The 18,620-nt window shown below is 36.5% G+C and overlaps 1 protein-coding gene and 1 long non-coding RNA gene across 10 annotated transcripts in view; both read right to left on the reverse strand.

Annotated features, from left to right (window-relative positions):
* Nucleotides 1-18,620, reverse strand: part of SHTN1 (shootin 1) — a 101,830-nt gene that overhangs the window by 69,135 nt on the left and 14,075 nt on the right. For 3 of the 9 annotated variants that reach the window (XM_082407839.1, XM_082407835.1, XM_082407843.1), the window contains exons 2-4: nucleotides 17,668-17,720; nucleotides 7,967-8,027; nucleotides 1,182-1,276 (exon numbers count right to left, since the gene is read on the reverse strand). In XM_082407839.1, the coding sequence (XP_082263965.1) occupies nucleotides 1,182-1,276; nucleotides 7,967-8,027; nucleotides 17,668-17,720 (209 nt within the window). Of the gene's footprint in view, nucleotides 1-1,181; nucleotides 1,277-7,962; nucleotides 8,028-13,450; nucleotides 14,159-17,667; nucleotides 17,721-18,620 lie in introns of those variants that run through there. The other 6 variants (XM_082407836.1, XM_082407837.1, XM_082407838.1 and 3 more) reach the window with 5 other exon arrangements.
* On the reverse strand, nucleotides 3,258-7,135 carry LOC309635957. Its single transcript, XR_014249121.1, has 2 exons — nucleotides 7,007-7,135; nucleotides 3,258-3,802 (listed from the first exon to the last, which is right to left on the reverse strand). It is a non-coding gene; the product is annotated as an uncharacterized lncRNA (long non-coding RNA).

The raw sequence follows: 18,620 nt of genomic DNA on the forward strand, positions 1-18,620 counted from the left end.
AGTGCTCTCACTTTGGATGTCCTATTGCAACAGGAATACTTGTTAATAACAAGAGAAAAATACAGAAACTATCCTTAGCCACTACAAGATTCAGAACAGCTAGTATGCTCTGAATACATTTTTTCTACTTGGTCCAAAAGTAAAGGAAATGAAAAGAGAATTCCAACAGTATTATCAACCAGTGAACTCTAGTGATAACAGAGAATAGAAATGATATGAGAGCACCCATGTTATCGTTGCTTTTAAAGCAATGGCCTCTCTTGCTATATACTCTTCAGACAAATAACAGAAAAGAAGCTATGTACACATACTTATATTCTTAGTTAGGTTCTGCCTGCATATCTTATGAATTCTAATGTAGTGTTGTTATGCAAACAATTAAGCAAATACCTCTAGCAAGCACACTGCTAATGCAAACAAATTAAATTGATTGACTTATTGATCTACAGAATTTCAGTTGCATCCAAAGAAATAATCTGGATGTAGGTGATGGGGGAGAGGCGAAAGAAACAAAACCAGCATCACTAATGAAATTTGGCTGAAAATTGCTGTAATCCATTTTCTGACGAAGTGGTTCAGATGCATTTTACCCAACCCAAAATACATAAGACAGAGATAAAAACATTCTATAATAATAATGTACTTCTGATGAGATAGAATATAGAAAATTACACACTTGGTAAATTCATCAGCTAGAAGCAATCAGTGGAGCACTGGAGGTCACCCTTAGCATGCCCTCACTTTGCTTTCAAAAATAATCACCTGAAATGTAAGGTCTGAGGCTGACTTTTTCATCTGATTCAAACAGGAAACACTCATTGGTCTTTCATGTCACTCTAGGTTAGTTTTAAACTTGGTTACCATTTTAAACAAATGCACAGACATTTGGAAAGTCAAGTTCAACAGACCACTCTGGGACCATTTTCACAGGCAAAAACCACAAATGCTGAAATACACACACACAAATACTTTTTTTTTTTTTTTACAATCAAAATAATCTTTGCATTAAGACAGATATTTACATAATCATATTCCAGGATTCTAAGACCTCTGACGAGGCTCATCAGAGCAGACAACTGATTAGAGAACCAGAACAGCAGAAAAGGACAGAGGCCACTGTTTGGAAAAGCAAGTTGAAATTTAAAAGCTCAGGTAGAATTTCTTTATTTGAAATGTCTCACCTTTGTCGCCAAAGCTTCAGCACTTTCTCGACAAGTCTTCTCTATTTCAAGATGGTTCTGCATAAAATTCACTTCCTCTATAACCATGTGAGAAACTAGGAATGAGGGGGAAAAAGTCTCAGCATTCAGAGATTACTCAGCTATTCCAGAAGCCCACACATCTTGTCCCATGATTAAGAATACTGCAATTCTTTAGCTAGCCAGACCTTTAGCTATCATGAAAAAAAAGTGTTTAAGATGCTGCCCTGATTAAATCTTAGCTAATATATGAATGTAGAAAGAAAAAAGAAGACAACGAAGAACTTTTATCGCTATTACACACATTTTGAGAAAGCTATTGAGGATTTTTTAAGTGTCTCTTTTCTATGTAGCTGTATACATAACCATAGACATGTCTGTTAATTTAAACAAAAGAACCTCTCTTACATTAAAAGGGGCAAACATGATTCCCTTTTCTTAGCAGGATGTAACCCATGCGTCTAACTAAGGAAAATTAGCTAAAGAGAAATGTTTAAAAATAAATCTTACATTGATCTCATATCTGGAATAACAACATGGCAGCTTAACTAAGTTAAGTATTTCAATAGTAGTCTTTACTACTGACAAAGTATTTAAGAAACTCCAGGGCAAAAAAGTATAGCAACGAGATTTATGCACTACGTGATGATGAAAGTAGATGCTAATAAATTGCTTCTTACATCACAGACTGTCAGGGAGATCAAAAGAAAAATAAAATTTTACTTGATATTTAACCAATGTTTCAAAAATAGCAATTTTCAGACTTTTTGTCAGCTGGTTTATATAAATGAGATTCAAAGGTACAAAATAATTTAGAACTTGAATGATACTTTGAAGGTCAAGTAAGAAAAATGCCAACTCCTTTCACCCATGTTTCTAGTTAAAAGAAAATGCTCAGAATTTCAAACTTAACTGTAGACATGTATACTTACTGACATTTGTTTGGCTTAAAAAAGAAAAACTAAGGGCACCCAAATGTGAAACCCAACAAAGTTAGGCAAAAAGCACTGGGCTCACATAACACAAAGAGAGATTACTTTTGCTTCATTTAAGCTTAATTAACCTGCAATTATGATTAAACTCAGGGGAAAAAATTTCTCTCCAAATTAAATACAAAAATGTATTACTTCCTAAGTCTGTCCGAAGTTCTTATTACGTTAATATTCAAATTCATAAAGCAGCACTAAATGGCCAGAAACATCTCTAACCTTGACATTTTTTCAGGGGTAATAATAATCTGCAGCAAATGCAGGCCAACCAAAAACCACTTAACTAATTAGTAGTTGCAGTCACCGAGAAAAACATGAACCAACACTGTTATTACAAGTGGCACATTTGAGTGGCATCTAATTATGACTTGATGAGCACGATACTTGCATTATCAACATTACTACTGCATCCCATCGGGGCCTAAAAGCTGCTGATGGCATTGACTTCGAGAAACTCCCACTCAATGGTACAGCAGCACCCAGCAATCGGCTTGGCAGGGGCCCCCTCACTAAATGACACGTTAAGCGTAATTACTGGTAGACATTGTAAATAAACAGGATTGGAAGTGAAAATTGTACCAAGTGCATAAGACACAATCTGACACATTGGAAGTGGCAGCCTTAATTGAGAGTTTCTTTGACTGCTCAAGATCATTTCAACTGCATTTCTCAGAGGACAGTGATTATAACTGTGGAGACAGACGGCATAATGGTATCAGCACTGCTGACAGAGCAGTGAATTAAATTGTATCTGCTGTTGTGTGAAAGCCTTGATGAGAGGTACAGATGCCTTAGTGGTCTTATCATTATAACACAATGGTCATGTTGTCATCAACCTTTCTGGCTCCAATTGAAAAGAAATGATTGTGTGTTGAAGCTCTCCCCCCCAACCCGCTCCACACCACCCCCCTTTTCCTCTTCTATCTCTTGTTCTGAATAGAACCAATTTTCAGAGAGCTATGAAATCACGCAATAGGTCCTAAAATGCAGCTGCTTGGCATACAAACGGGTCCCCATTAAACTGGAATCACACACAATATGTGTTTATGCCAGAAGAACAAATAGAAGCTGAACACAGGCCAAGTTTATTCACACACACAAAGCCCATGTAGCTCTTCATCAATATAATTGCCTTTTATATTGTAGTTTAAATAATAGGCTCTATTATTTCCTTAAAATCCTAATATTCCTGGCATTTTATCACTATGTTTACAAGGTAGGTTCTTCAAAAATGTGAAGGAAAGAGAAAAGAAACCTATACAATTTTTACAACATCAAATACTACTTCGAATTTTAGCCTTAACTACTTGACATCTTTACCACAATCTGGTATTTCCACTATCATAACAAAAACATAAACACTCTGCATTTTTCATAGGAATTTGACTTTTTATTCAATAATATTCTTGCTCATGGAAGAGTAAGAAAAATCATTCCACAGTAGTAAGGTTCAGGCCTAGCAAAGAGAGGAAAAAAAAAACACACTTATTTTCTCAACATTTTGTAAAAAGTTGCCTTCTAATTTAACTTCATAAAGTTAGCTAGGTAGCACTAGCCCACATTTTCTCCAGTTCTGATACGGTATACTCCATCAGGTAGGGTTTTTATTTCTTCCTATAAGAGGGAAAAGTGGAAATTTTAAATTGTGCTTTAATTTTCAGTTTAAAAAATTATCCCAATGCTAAACTGATAGCATAGAAACCTACTTATAAACTTTCTAGATCCAAAAGGAACATATTTCAAAGGGCATTTATATCTTTAAAAAGGATGACCCAATTTCCAAAACCAAAAGTCAGGTCACCTGACACAAAACAGATATCTTTTTTTTTTTTTTTTTTTTTTTTGGCCACATCGCACGGCATGTGGGATCTTAGTTCCCGGACCAGGGATCAAACCCGTGCCCCCTTCAGTGGGAAGAGTGGAGTCTTAACCACTGGACCGCCAAGGAAGTGCCAGGAATTTTTTTAATATATAAATTTATTTACACCCTTCAAAGGAAAAACATTTTTAAAAGCTTTAATGGTTCATTTAATGATTTGCCTATGGCCCTGAATTCGGGCTTGACTCATAATATCCACAATCCATGACCACTGTACCTGAAACACCTATAATTTGGATGACATAAAGGTTTAAAAAAGAAAAAAGATGAACTTTAAATAAAGTACCCCTATTACTGCAGTAATAATTTTTTATGTTTAAAAAATCCTTGTCCTTTAGAAATACATACTGAAATCTTTACAGATAAACTGATATGGTGACTGGAGTTAGTTTCAAACGCTCCGAGGTCAGTGACAGTAGGTATGTGGTTGCACAGAGGAAGACAACTTCGGAAGCTGTGTGGTGGGTCCATGGGGGTTCATTATACTTTTTCTCACTTTGTACGAGCTTGACACTTTCCATAATAAAAGTTTTTCTTAATGACTCTGGGAACTCAGAAGTATACCCTAGAAGAATATCAATTATTGCTTCTATCAGTCTAGTTGAATTAGCAAAGTCTGTCTCTCCTGTTCCATGACCCCAAAACATTTTTACATACTTGCCATCATAGAATACATCACACTGTAGGAGAACTGGGGTTCGTTTAACTTGTTTTGTCTTCTACTAACGGAGCATCAGCAGAGGCTTTCTTCACTCATGGCTGACTCTCTTGCACCTAGCACAATGCTATGTACAAAGCAGTTATTCATACTTGTGTTTGTCTGATGACTGAAAAAAATGTCTCAGGCCTAAGTTCACGTGTGAATACCTTTTTACAGGAATGTTCTCTGTAGTACAGAACTGCTTAGGAAACAACCACTATCACCGTTTATCAGGCCAACTATGTGTCTGTCGTGTGCTAAACCCTTTACGTGTGTCCTCTCGTAAATCCTCACAACAATCTTAGGAAGTAGGTATTATCATAGCAATTTTGTATTTGAGAACACTGAGGCCCAGAGAAGTTAAGGAACATATCCCAGATTATAGAGTTCTAACTGGTAAAGGCCAGCTAAAGCTATTTCTAGATGACTTCAATTTTCTATGTTCTTTTCTAATTCCTCATATTTAAAAATGACACCACCAATGATGCTGCTTCCTGAGCAAAACTCCTCTCCATCCAGCCAACTCTCAGCAATATTTAGACGCAGGATATCTCTAAAGTATATGTGGCAAACATACCATAAGTTCTCGTGCAATATCAGATTACTTAGAAAGGTTTTCATGTAGTGAGAAAACAGCCATGAAAGCTAGCAGGTATGCAGGAAAATTGGTAGGTGCTAAAACAGAGCAAAGGATCTAATGTTGTGGCCTAAAAGACATGAAAGAACTTTACTTACTTCTACTTTCACAGAAATCTGTCTTTCTAGGGAACATGGCTTTACTATGCAGTCAGTGGTGCACTCTGTCCAGAAAGACAGGAGAAAGGCTCAGGAAGAGCTGGCAGAGGGCCAAGAATCACATGGACATATGGGCAAAACCAGCTAGGAAAAGTATGCCAAGCTAGGAAGAGCTGATCCCAACAGCCTAACAAAGCTCTTCCTGACCCTCATTCGGCTGCTCTTCCTACACCTGGAGAACTAGAACTAGAACTAGAACTAGGTAAACATTACAGGAAGGCAGATTTCAACTTAGTACCAAAAGAAACCTTCCCCTGGAGCTGTCCAAATGTGGAGACTGGTGTTCAGAAACTAATTCATGAAAGGTAAATCATATGAACTCTTAACACTGAAGGGCAGTCAAGCCCTGGACGGTGCAGTAAATGAGATGGTGGTAGCAGCAACTAGTATTTATTGAGCACTTACTATAGTGCCAAGCACTGTGTTCAGCACTTTTTACATGGATTATCTCATTTAATCCTCGAACAGCCTATAAAGTAGGGTCATTTATTCCATTTTTACTAATGAAGGAATTGCTCAGGGCTATTGGGATTCACACCAAATGGTGCTTTTTACTGGTGAAAACTGCCTCATTCCCTTCCAAATCTGAAATTCTACGCTATGTTCTAAAGTCGTGAACCATTTAACTCAGACACAATTTTTTAACAAATATTTAAAGTTTTCTTAGTCTCCATTTTCTGTTCTTTTGAGACTGAGTGAAGAGCTAATACTCTGTTTTCCTGCTATCCAAACTTAAATTAGGCTGATGTAGTAAAGGTAAAAATTGAATGAATACAACAATAAAGATGAATTCTTTCAAGCTCTGAGTTGCTCATAAGGAAAAATGTAAATTTTTAAAACTATCAAAGGTATTTAGAGGAAGAGAAACGGAAAAGAGAAATGGTAGATGAAAGCAAAGTTTATGTGTTACTCTACAGGTAGGCTGATTTGGTAGGAAGTTGCTTCCATTTCTGCATAACGCAAGAGATAAAATCCCTACTACCTACCTGGACCAAAACATTTTATAAATCCAACCATAATAATTCGAACTATTCCCACTGCACACAGTATGCCAATCCAATATCAATAACTAACTCAAACACATTAACTGGTAACTATGTCAATGGTATAACTCTTGAAGCTGTAACTCAGTGTCAGTTCAAGTGTAAGAATGTCCCATTAATCCTGCATTAGGGAAGGAGAAAGTCCTGAAGAGCTACAATCCACACATTCACAGATAAAAAATAGTTCTGTCATAGCATATTGGCCACCAAAGATAGGTATTATCAACAATATTCCCTTTTGGTTTTCCTCGTTACAGCCAGACACCTGAAATAAACTGCCTATTGAAATTTCACTATAATGCTGCATTTTTATAGCTGCTTTACCTTCAACAAGAATAAAATGCTTTGCGGTGTAGTTACCAAGTCAACGCTTTATGATATTATCAAACAACCTGACTAACACGGCATCTGCAGAAGGATGGACAAAGGCCCTGCTTCTAAGGGAGAGGGTCACTCTCCTTGCTAAGGTCTGGCCCTTTCCCATGACTTATTTCCTTCTGATCCTTCTGAGTGTGATCAGGTATGTTCTATTTTAGGGGATGAAGTAATAACAGATTTACATCACATAAAAAATAACATAGCAAAAATTAAGAAGATTATTAAAGCTTTTGTGGGAATATAACTTTCCTTGGTGAGACGGCTATTTCAACCATTCAAACTCCTAAAAATGTATAGTTCTGTAAACCTAGAATTCCTTTTCCATAAATTAACCTAAGGAACCAACCAGACCACTATAAATACGTACGTATAAGAACACTTATCACGGCATTATTGATACTTACTAAAAACCAGAAATAATCCATCTATCACTGAAGAATTGTTTAAATAAATTACGGTACTATCATATAATAGAATACTATGGGCAACACTAAAAACTGATATACATATCTCTACTGACATGCAAAGATGACTGTAATATACTGTTTACTGAAAAGAGTAGGCTATAAAACTGAATGCAAAGCATGACTGTATTTTTTGTTGATACATATATTCCACAGATAAAAGATCAGGAAAGAAAGACTATAAAATACTAATGTTGGCTTTTCTTGGCTTTCTCAAAGAGTGAAGATAACAAATTTGCTCTCTTTTAACTGTTCTGTATAGTAAAATTTTTTATAACAAGTACAAACTGTGTTTTATATATATATATAAAAATAACATACTTATGAAACAATAATGCTCAATCCATTTCTTTAAAAATCACAGTAATGCCAGAGCACTTTTTGGGCAAATAGGAAGACAATTCTTCCTTTCTTGGATGCCCAATACATCAGCAACTAAACACAGGGTACATGTCTACCCACATAATCCGAAAGCACAGTTGTATGTGTTAGAACAATTCCATTGAAATGCTTACATACTTTTCTGAAATTCCTCCAGTTTTTTAACCGCTTCATCTCGTTCTTGCCTAATTTTGTCACACTGAAATGAGAAAAAAACAGAAATGTTAAGTCTGTATTGTAAGTTTGGAAAGACAAGAAAGAGCAAACATAAACAATTTTATGAAAAGAAAACAAAAAATAAAAATCTTAAAAAAGCATTAATGATATAACCAGAAAAGACAAAAACTCTAATTCAAAAAGATACATGCACCCCAATGTTCATAGCAGCACTATGTACAATAGCTAAGACATGGAAGCCACCTAAGTGTCCATCAACAGATGAACGGATACAGAAGATGTGTGATATGTATACCATGGAATATCACTCAGCCATAAAGAAGAAATAGTGCCATTTGCAGCAATATGGATGGACCTAGGGATTCCTATACCAAGTGAAGTAAGTCAGACAGAGATAAATATATTATATGATATCATTTATATGTGGAATCTAAAAAATAATACAAATGAACTTATTTACAAAACAGAAACAGACACACAGACATAGAAAACAAACTTACGGTTACCAAAAGGCAGAGGGAGAAGATAAATTAGGAGGATGGGATTAACAGATACATATCACTATTTATAAAATAGATAAACAACAAGGATTTACTGTATAGCGCAGGGAACTATACTCAACATCTTGTCATAACCTAATGGAAAAGAATACACACACATATATAACAGAATCACTCTGCTCTACACATGAAATTAACACAATATTGTAAATCAACTATAGTTCAATAAAAAAGAAGAAAAATAGAATAATTTTAAAAAGAAAAAAAATATACGAAGGAAAAAAAAGGCATTAATGGCCACATGGTATTTGTTACTGCTCACCAGCATGATATTTGTACCACTTGTATCTGGCCAATTTTCTCAGACCTTCTAAGATAATGAGTCACCTTCCTGCTCATTATCTCTTCAGTAACAGACCAATTTAACATCCTTGAGTTAAAATGTATTCATTCTTTAAGAGAATATTTGTGCCTCTTTTTAAGTAGGTATTTTGCTGACACAGTTAAAAACCCCACTCATCCGCAGGTCAGATTCCTGAAACTGCGCAGTTTCAATTATCCAGAACCCTGGGGGCACACTGGAAGTGACCACTGCCTGGAGGCAAACTGCTGCCCAACGTCCCATGCACTCTCTAACTCAAGAAAAAAACCATCCATGTATCCTTAGAATTCTGAATAGAAGAAGGTAGCAAATTAAAAGGAGGGAAGGCAAAAATAACTTATTAAAGCATGAGGATCTTTTAGGGTATCAGGTACAGAAACAAGCATCTAAACTGGCTCTGTAGGTATTAATGAATTTTTTAAAAACCTAACATTCGTTATGAGCACTGAATTCAATTCACCCCGACTTTCACAAAATAGGAAGTAAAACACACTTTAGGAAGATTTTCATCAAAAATGTCTAAAACTTTAAAAATTTTTAGCTATTAGAATGATAATTAAAATTTTTAGCTATTAGAATGATAATTAAAATTTTAATTGTGTGGGAATACTATTATACTATAATAAGAGGACCATATGAACAAAGTTATATTTTAATCCTACCATGTCAGAAAAACATATCTGGGATATGTTTTTTGGGATTTCATACCTTTGGATATTTTTATTTTCAAATGTCAATGGCTAAAAAATTATGATGCCACTGATAATTGGGAAAACCCAAATTAAAATAGTAAGATATTCTCATCTAATAGACTGGCAAAAACTGAAAAAGTCTAGGATCAGATGTAGGACACTCTCACGTACTGCAGATGAAATGTCAACTAGCATAACTACTTTTGGAAATAAACTAACAAAATTGGAATTGTACATACCCTATGACTCAGCAATTCTACTTCTAGATCCTAGAATCTCCAGCAATGTGTACAAAGTGATCTATACAAACATGTTCTGCATTTATAGTAACAATAAATCATGGTATATCCATATAATACACTATAAATGAAAATGAATGAACTAAAGTTAAATGTATCAACATAGATAAACCTCAGAAACCATAAGGTTGAGTAAGAGGAATTATAGAATATATATCAAATGATATCTTAAGCACACAAAAACACTTTATATATTTATATTGTATCTGTATATTTCCCGATACATATGGTATATATAAAAACATAAAAACATGAAATAGAAGGATACATATAAAATACATAACAGTAGTTGTCTCTTAAAAGATAGGGAGGGGAAGGGGTCTAGGGCTGGGTGACACAGAGGACCTTCAATTTTATCTGTAGCATTCTTTTTTCTTTTTAAATTTCAAAACAGATAAGCTAATTCTGTGAGGTGTGTATTTGTTATATTATTCTCTGCCCTTTTCTATGCTTTTAAAATATTTTTAAAATAAAAAAAATTAAGAAAACAGTTCAGTTTTGTATGTCAGTCTCTCAAGAACTGAAACTTTCTAAAAGTTTTAGTTTTAAAAACCTATCTCTGTTCATTTGGGTAAATCCATTCTGGCTACAGTACATGAAACGAGTACACAGTGTTAAAGTAGCAAAGCTATTTACTAAATCCTAACCTAGACCCTCCACAAGAGGGGTCAGGCAGGACCATTTTCTAAAGGAAAAGGCATATCCTTTCATTAAAGTTTTCTTGTGTCAATTTAACTTCTGTAAAAAAGTAATTCTGTCTAATACAGTTTCTAGTCCCAACTTAACATGTAAACTGTATTTACTGTCTTTTGGTGTTTAAAATTCTAAACACTCTAGAGTCCTGGATTCTCAAATAAGTTTATGAGATCCTTCCCCCACCAGACAGTGTAACACCTAACTTCATGAGCGTGCTAGCCAGCTGTTTCAGGAATGCTCCTCTCATTTTCTAGAATGTGGTACCTGTTCCCCTTGTACTTCCCCACCACCCTGCCAGTCTGCCCACCCATGGCCCATGCTCTTCGCTCATAAGGCCCAGGTAGACATGCTTTGGTTAATAACAGGTCTCAACATCACAGTCTTATCCCAACATTCATGTAACGAGTTTCTACAGTCCAGCTATGTGCGTTCACACTAACTCTATAGGCATCGCCAGCCGATTCAGAAGCAGTCTCCCAACACCAGCTGTGTTCTATCAGAGGTCTTCATGTTGCTTTGCTTTCTATTTTCTGCAACCATATTATGATAGAACTGGCAGCCACAGAATTTACCATCTGCTATGGATACTGAAAGGGGTGTATATTGTGGGGAGCGGGGATTTACACATGCTGCAAAAGCAACTTATTTATTCCAAACCAGAGCTGAGCAAAATATGAAGGACGTACCCGTTTACTAAGCAGAAATCCAAACATCTACTTATTTCATCATTTTAGATGAACCCAGAAAAATATCTTGTAACCTTTCTCTCAATCTACCAACAGAGAGAAAGTAGCAAAGATTCCGGGCCTTTTTGGAAGAATGTTGTATCTTTATATCCCACAGAAGCCCCTCACCCATCCTACCCCTTCCTCTCTCCTGCTCACGCAGCTGCATCATTTGTAGAAACTGCTTCTTTTTGTGTGAGAATTGCTTGTGAAGACTTTGCAATAGCAACAGATGTTCTTGGGCCCACGTCACTTAATTACGATGCTCAACGATTCTCTGTAGCTCAAGGCTGGGGTAGAACCCAGCAGCACAAGTGCTGGCTGGTTTAAGGAAGTTGGATCACATTACATCAATTCTAGAGTCTCTATTTTGGCTCTTCATGAAGTGGTGAATTGGCGGGAGGTTAGCCTTGCTGGTTTTGAAAGCTCTTCATATTAGAAGCCCTGGCTGTTTTCCAGAACTCTTCCTTGAGGCTCATCCAGGCAGATACCTGGCTTCTGAAACTAAACCAGCATTTCAAAGCATTGGCAGACTGATTTGCGGAGCAAAGTCTTTCCAGTGTGTACTGGTAAGAGGGGACTCTCCCCGACCAAAATGGGCAGCTCTGTTCTTTCTGCCTCGCATATCATCCAACTGCTGTTTGTACTAAAATGTCTGCTTAACGGGGCTCAGCAGAAGTACAGATAACTGTAGGCACTAAGATATCTTTATATTTTGCTGTGTGTATATTTTATGCAAGAAAACCCCCAATATTCTGAATTGTGTCTAACTTCCACTAACATAAACATTCATTTTTATCTCCATGACGCACAGATGCAACAAAGAGTTGCCAGCCTACAGAAAGGCCAGGTTGGAGCCCAAGAAATACACACATGCACTGCATACACAGGACAACAACAGAGCAGGCAATCTACACAAAGACAACTACCGTACAGTTGACTGAATTAGACTTCTAAGCAGGCATCTACTGTAATAACTGAATGCCTTTATTTCCTTCCTCCAAGTATTGAACTAATTATTCATACAGGCGCTATGTTAAGCAGAGAAAATACAGTGGGGAACATAATAGGCAACGTGCTCTCACAAAACTTATGATCAACCAAGAAAGACCAACAATGAAACAAGCAATTTATAAGAACACTTGCCATAATGAGAGAAGTACTGCACTACAGGAACACACAGCAGAGGCTACAACATTAAGTCTGAAAAGGTCTCAACCCCACACCATTTTTTACTTATTTGTCTTGAACTTCATTCCTTTTATGTCCAGTTACAATATTTAAAAGTTTAAACAGGCATAGCATCAGAATTGTGCATATTTACCTGCTTTAGAATATTTGGTGATGCCGTTTGAGGACCATCAAATCATTTTTAGTAAAAATCAACAATTCTATTGTTCCACCTATGTAAGTTTGGCTAGAACTCAGCTGTGCTTATCCTTAAAGAACACAATAAATTAAATCATTCCCACTAGAATGGAATTCTTTTCACTCTCTTTCTCTTTTGGCAGTGTTCTTTCTTCCAATTCAAAGTTCTTTCCCTCCAATTTTCACAGGCAATAAAGTAGTAGCTGTCCCCTAAAGCTGTCTTACAGCATTCTCCAAATTCTAGGTATTGTGTGTTAGATGGAAACACATGTCATCAGAACAGAGATCCTTGCTCTTTGTTTCTGGATAGATTGCTGTTAATAAGAGACTCATTTTCACTTTCAAACTGCTAAGTAATTACTTTTTCTCTGGCACAACCACTTGCCACTCTGTTCTAAAGAAACTGCATGTATGTGAATGTATTATGCATGAACAGTCAGCATAATGGATGCATATCTTGCTCTTTAAAGTGGCTTCTTTACTGATTTTTTTAAAATAAAATACTTTGGGACCTTCACCTCTGAAATTTACAAAAGATGAAGAAATTTTAACAATAGACAACTGAGCCAAGATGCAAACAGTATCATCTATCTTGCTTCTTGAAACCTAAGTCTTGGAAAGTGTCTGTCTCATTCCCTTTTCATTCATTGTTCCTGGCAAGCTGACAGAACCGCCTGATGCAGTGTTACAGTAGCTCACCCAAACGACTTCTAATCAGCCACTTAAACATTTATTCATTTCAAAACTCGATCTCGGAACATAGAATTAAACATAAATACTTACTGTTCAAAGGCAGACATTCTTCTATTCTACAGATTTCCTTCTTTTTATGCACACTCCACACTGCCCCCACCACTCTGAGAAATGTGAAAGCTATTCCATTAAAAGCTCAAAAAAGCTTTGCCCACCCCCATGTAGGAAAAAAACCACAAACAACTATGACAAAGATCCTGAATGATTCATAAGAGAATGCCCTTCAATTGTAGAAGCATGACTAACACATTTAAATATGATGATTGCTTCACAAGCAGAGTAAAACTTCATTTGGTTGACTTCAAAATATACAGTCCTCTATTTTTCTTTACCCCAAAAATAATTTGGAAGGGTTGTTGACTTCAATGTGATAGGCCTTCTCACTTTTTAACATATTGTTGATAATGCTATTTAGAAACTAGGCAAAAAATAAGTAGCACCCTTTCCATAATCTCCACCTATCTTGATGTCTAAAAAAAAAACAAAACTGAAGCTTTTACACTTTAATCCAACCCAGACATCTTACATGTACCCTATATAATATTTTGATAATGAATTTTGGTTATTAAAATGTGATAAGTGCATAAGAAGTATACAGATGTTTCATTACAAAGAGGCGACAATTCTGCTTGTGAGAGAAAGAAGACTGTGAAAAAAAGTAAGCGACATTTAAGCCAAGAATTAAGAGACAAGAGTTAGTCACATGGAATTGAGTAGGAACCTTGTCTTTTTGTTCTCTTCCCATCCCACCAAACTCTAAGCGTTCACTTATATGTACAATTTATCACAGTTATTTGTCAACTTGCCTGTGTCCCTCATTAGAGTAGTTTTATTCTAGAGTGGGACCTTCGTATATTTTTCTTTATATCCCAGTACTCAGAAGGCATTCAGCAAAAAGTTTTCCTTATCAACTCAGATCCTGATTCCATCCTCAAAGACACTGATAAAAACCACAAAATGATCAGCATTATATTGTTCTTAACAAGGGAGAACTGCAAAGGAAAAGATCATTAAAACATTGGCCCACCCTCCCAAATCTCCTACTGTTACCCTTGGAATGCATTATGTCAGAATCTATACACACGTGCGTGCGCGCACACACACACACACACACGCACACACACATAGGCACACGCACGCGAGAATTTTTCTGATGTAAGATTGATTTGATATTTAACTTTCAGTTTTTAAATACAAAGCAATAGATGATGAAGACAAACGATCCAGAAAAGTATTGAGTCTGATAATTTGCTGTGGAAAATTCATGGGCTAACAATAAAAAATTAAGAATAAAACCAAGACCTTTGTGGAAAAAGTCAATTAGATCCCCTAGGTTTACCTGCTTCAAAATGAGTATTTTTGGTCAGAATACCCTGTCTGAATCCAGACTCTGTTAAGCCCTGAGGTCCTGTTTTCTGTGAGACAGAGCTGGCACAGGGTTGTTGGAGCATCAGATTAGGGAGATAAGGGAATGTACATGACCCACAGTCACTTCTTAAAAAAACAGTCTCTTAAGCAACTGCCTGTTCTGAGGAAATTCATGTCCTACCACTTGTCTCAACAGAGGAGATTCTAAACAGGGCATTAAAAGATCTACCCAAAGGGATCACACCCACTGTCTCTTCCCATTGATAAGGTTCATGACCTGACAACAACGATGGTTAGACTTAATGTGGACACACAGAAGGAAAAAACTTGCCATTTATTTTTCTAGTCGCTTACACTTCTGCAAAATTTCCCCACATCAAATTAACTATGGCAAAAGACTCTTACTTTAGATTCCTATCCTTGACTGATTTAACTGAACTCGTTTGGGGTCACGAGGTAAGAATGGCCATGAATATTTGCTGATGTGGACTGGACAAAGCTGACACAGCCAGGCACAAGAGAGTGCTTTGCCAGAGAAAATGGTGTTCTCCATTTACCACCTCCAGAACTAAAGCTGCTTTTACTCATTCTGTGCTGTATTAAAAAGGCTTTTATTATAGGCTTCCCTCCTTTGTAATACAGCCCCCCTTTCGGGGAAAAATCTGCAGTAATAAGCCTACTAGTCTTTTAACACAAGATAAACAGAGTGCGGTAAACTTAAAACCACCCTATTTTGTTTTACCCAACCACACAGCATTCCATATTGCTTTCATTTCTTTTCTTCCCATTTCTGTTAATAGTTATTTTTAAAGAGTAAGTACAGAAGCAGGTCAATACAGATGTTACAAAAGTATCAGGACATACTCTGTGTAGAGAAACATGTGAACAGGTAATGGGCTAAGGTAATTTTTAATCCTTCTTTTGCCAAATGCATCTTACCTACAATTCACTTGTATAACAGATGGTTCGCATAAAAACTCACTGCAGAAAGTGGCTCGCAGTTAAACAACCATCATCATCACTAATAACGGATGTTTATAGAACATCTACTATTTTTAGGGCAATGCTAGGTCTACAAGTAAGCAAGGATTAAAGAAGGATAAGAAAAAACAAAAAATTTATTCTTTTTCCTCTTATGTTATTCACGTTCTTCTATATCCTTCTTTCTTCATCAAATGAAGACACTTGTTTGCTTTCCCCCCTCCTACCTTCCAGGTTAAATCAAAGAGTTCTCCTGAATTAACCCTTCCAACTTGTTTTGCTCTTCCCCCCTTGGACCAGGAACATATATGGAAGAGACTCAATTGACTGATAACGTCTTGGCTCCTTCTCCTAGAGCTGGAAGATGGTTGGGTATCTTAGGGAAAAAGGCTCAAGCTCTCTGGCATAAGCTTCACCCATTAGCTTTGCTTTAAAATTATGGGACATCAGGGACCCAGGATCTAAGCATATACTCCTCACCTGTTGGCATCCTCGGGACATCTGTGATTTTGTGTGGTTATGATGTTAGAATTAGAAATCTTGTCAAACTGTTTTCTGTGACCTCCTTACCATATTAGAGACGCATGTACCAGCCACCTTCTATCACAGATATTCTCATCACCCCACCTACCATTCCCTGAATTGCCTAGTGAAAGGAAGGGAAGATACTTAAAATTTCAAATATAAATAAATTTTTAAATAAAATTTTTATTTCAAAAATAAACCAAAGATTTATTTACAAATGAGCAAAGAAGCATGAAACGTGGGTGAAAAATAACGATCTAAAAATCTATTATAATGTGCTTTGAACTAGAGGACTTACCATTAATACCACCACACCAACATCTATATAGGTGGCAAATTAATATGAGTAAAAAAGTTAAATATGATTCTTAAGAGTTCAATAAATACCCACAAACATGCCACAAGTTTTACAAATATTTATTAGCTCACTGCCAATTTTCATTACAGCTCTTACTCTGAAATTTTAAAGACAAGGTTGCATAATTTACTGCAATGATGAGTACCTTCTTTAATAACCACGAAGGAGCTGTCTTATTAATTTTCCACCACGGATGTTATGCTTTGAAATATCTGGTCTATCAAACAAATTTCTAAAAATAGAAATTTTAAATTTTTAAAATAAATTTCATTTATATCTAAATAACAATAATGGACAGTTCCCCCTCTCTCTCCTTTTCATTTTCTACTCAGTCCCTCTACTTTTTTTAGCCTTCCCTTCTGTATGTCCCTTCCCTAAACTTATAGGGAAAAAAAGATATATGTTAAAAAAACATTCATGAATCTTAAATGGATATGTCCAGAGACATAAAGGTAAGTAGAATTTAATTATTTAACCGTTAAAAAATAAAACTCCCAGAGCCCAGGAAAATATTCACCACACTTCACCATCTTCACATTGGGTGTTTTTCAACTTCCAGTAGATTATTCATATACTTAGAGGAAGCAAACATACAAAGGGTTTATGGAAGCATTTGAGCTAAACACCAATGACTAATTCCAAAGAGTTCTCTCCAGACCTAATATGTCTCAACCCAAAAGGTAAATGTCTCAGGCCTTCAATTCCATCACTAGAATCCCAAATCTGACCGCTGGAAAAAGTACAATTCTTGGGGGCTTGAGTTGCTTGGCTTGGTGCCTTGCTGCACATTTAGCCGTGTAGTTAATCTCCCAGAGCAGCGCCCACTGTGGCATGCCTGCTATTCTTTACCATCTGGAGCCTGGAGTTGATATTAGCCTGAACCACACATGCAGGAGAAAAGAAATTTAAAAAACAACTCTCATTCGCATTTAACTGAAATTGGTGGCAGAACAATGCACCATGCTGTCTAGGCTTTTACACATGTAAGAGAGGAAAGAAAGGGTAAAGTACAAACCTTCTCCTTTGTCTTCTGGTTCTCTGCTCTGAGGTCTTCATATTCACCTATTGCTAAAAGAAAAAAAGGAAAGCAATGTTATAATGCTATCCAAAGTTTACTATGGGAAAACCTGGGAACCCAACTAACCCCTATTGTCTATTTACAAGGTTCTGGGTGGGGTGGAGAAGAGGCCACAGAAGAAGGGCTCCTGCTTTTAAGAATAAGGAAGAAGAAGAGACCAGAGCACATGTGAGCCCACGGAGCCGAATTTCAGTTCTCCTGGGTTATTAGGAAGACCTATGAGCCATAAGTGCCTATGACAAGTCACTTCTCATCTTTGCTGTTCAGCACTTGTGAAAGGAGACGGTTTGGTGTCCCTGAAGTTCCTTCCAGCAACATTAGTCTGTGGTGCTGTAATCACAGGTTTATTTAAGATTGGCCTCCAGAAAATAAACTCAATGTCACATATCTGCTTTATCCACAGGGGAAAGTTTCTGCTATGAGCATTCAGCTAAGAACAACTATTGTCAGGCACTGCAAGATCATCAACCACCAAGCCATGACCAGATCCCAGCCAGATTCATTTCACTAAATTAGAAAAAAACGTGAATTGTCTGGAACTATTTCCAGCTATGTGGGAAAAGCAGCAGTTTTCTACTTAAAATCCTCCACTGCCAGAAAAGCAAGCTGAACTCCCACATTCATCTCTTAGCCAAAGCACCATTTTTAGATAGCCTCACAGTTGAGAATGTGCCATTTAGAGTGTATTGTGGGAAGAAAGAGACTGATTTAGGACTAATGATGGAACAGAATGTCTAAGGTGGACCCAGCAGAACCACTGCCCACTCCCTGACCAGCATTTTGACTGGCACCAGAGAGCCAGGCAATAATCAAGTTTGCATTTTTATACTTTTACTTTTAAAAAATTTCATTGGGATTTATCTACAAAAAGCTAAGTTTTTCTTTAGAAA

The sequence above is a fragment of the Balaenoptera borealis genome (assembly GCF_965194805.1).
Source record: "Balaenoptera borealis genome assembly, chromosome: 10".
Taxonomy (NCBI): Eukaryota; Metazoa; Chordata; class Mammalia; order Artiodactyla; family Balaenopteridae; genus Balaenoptera; species Balaenoptera borealis.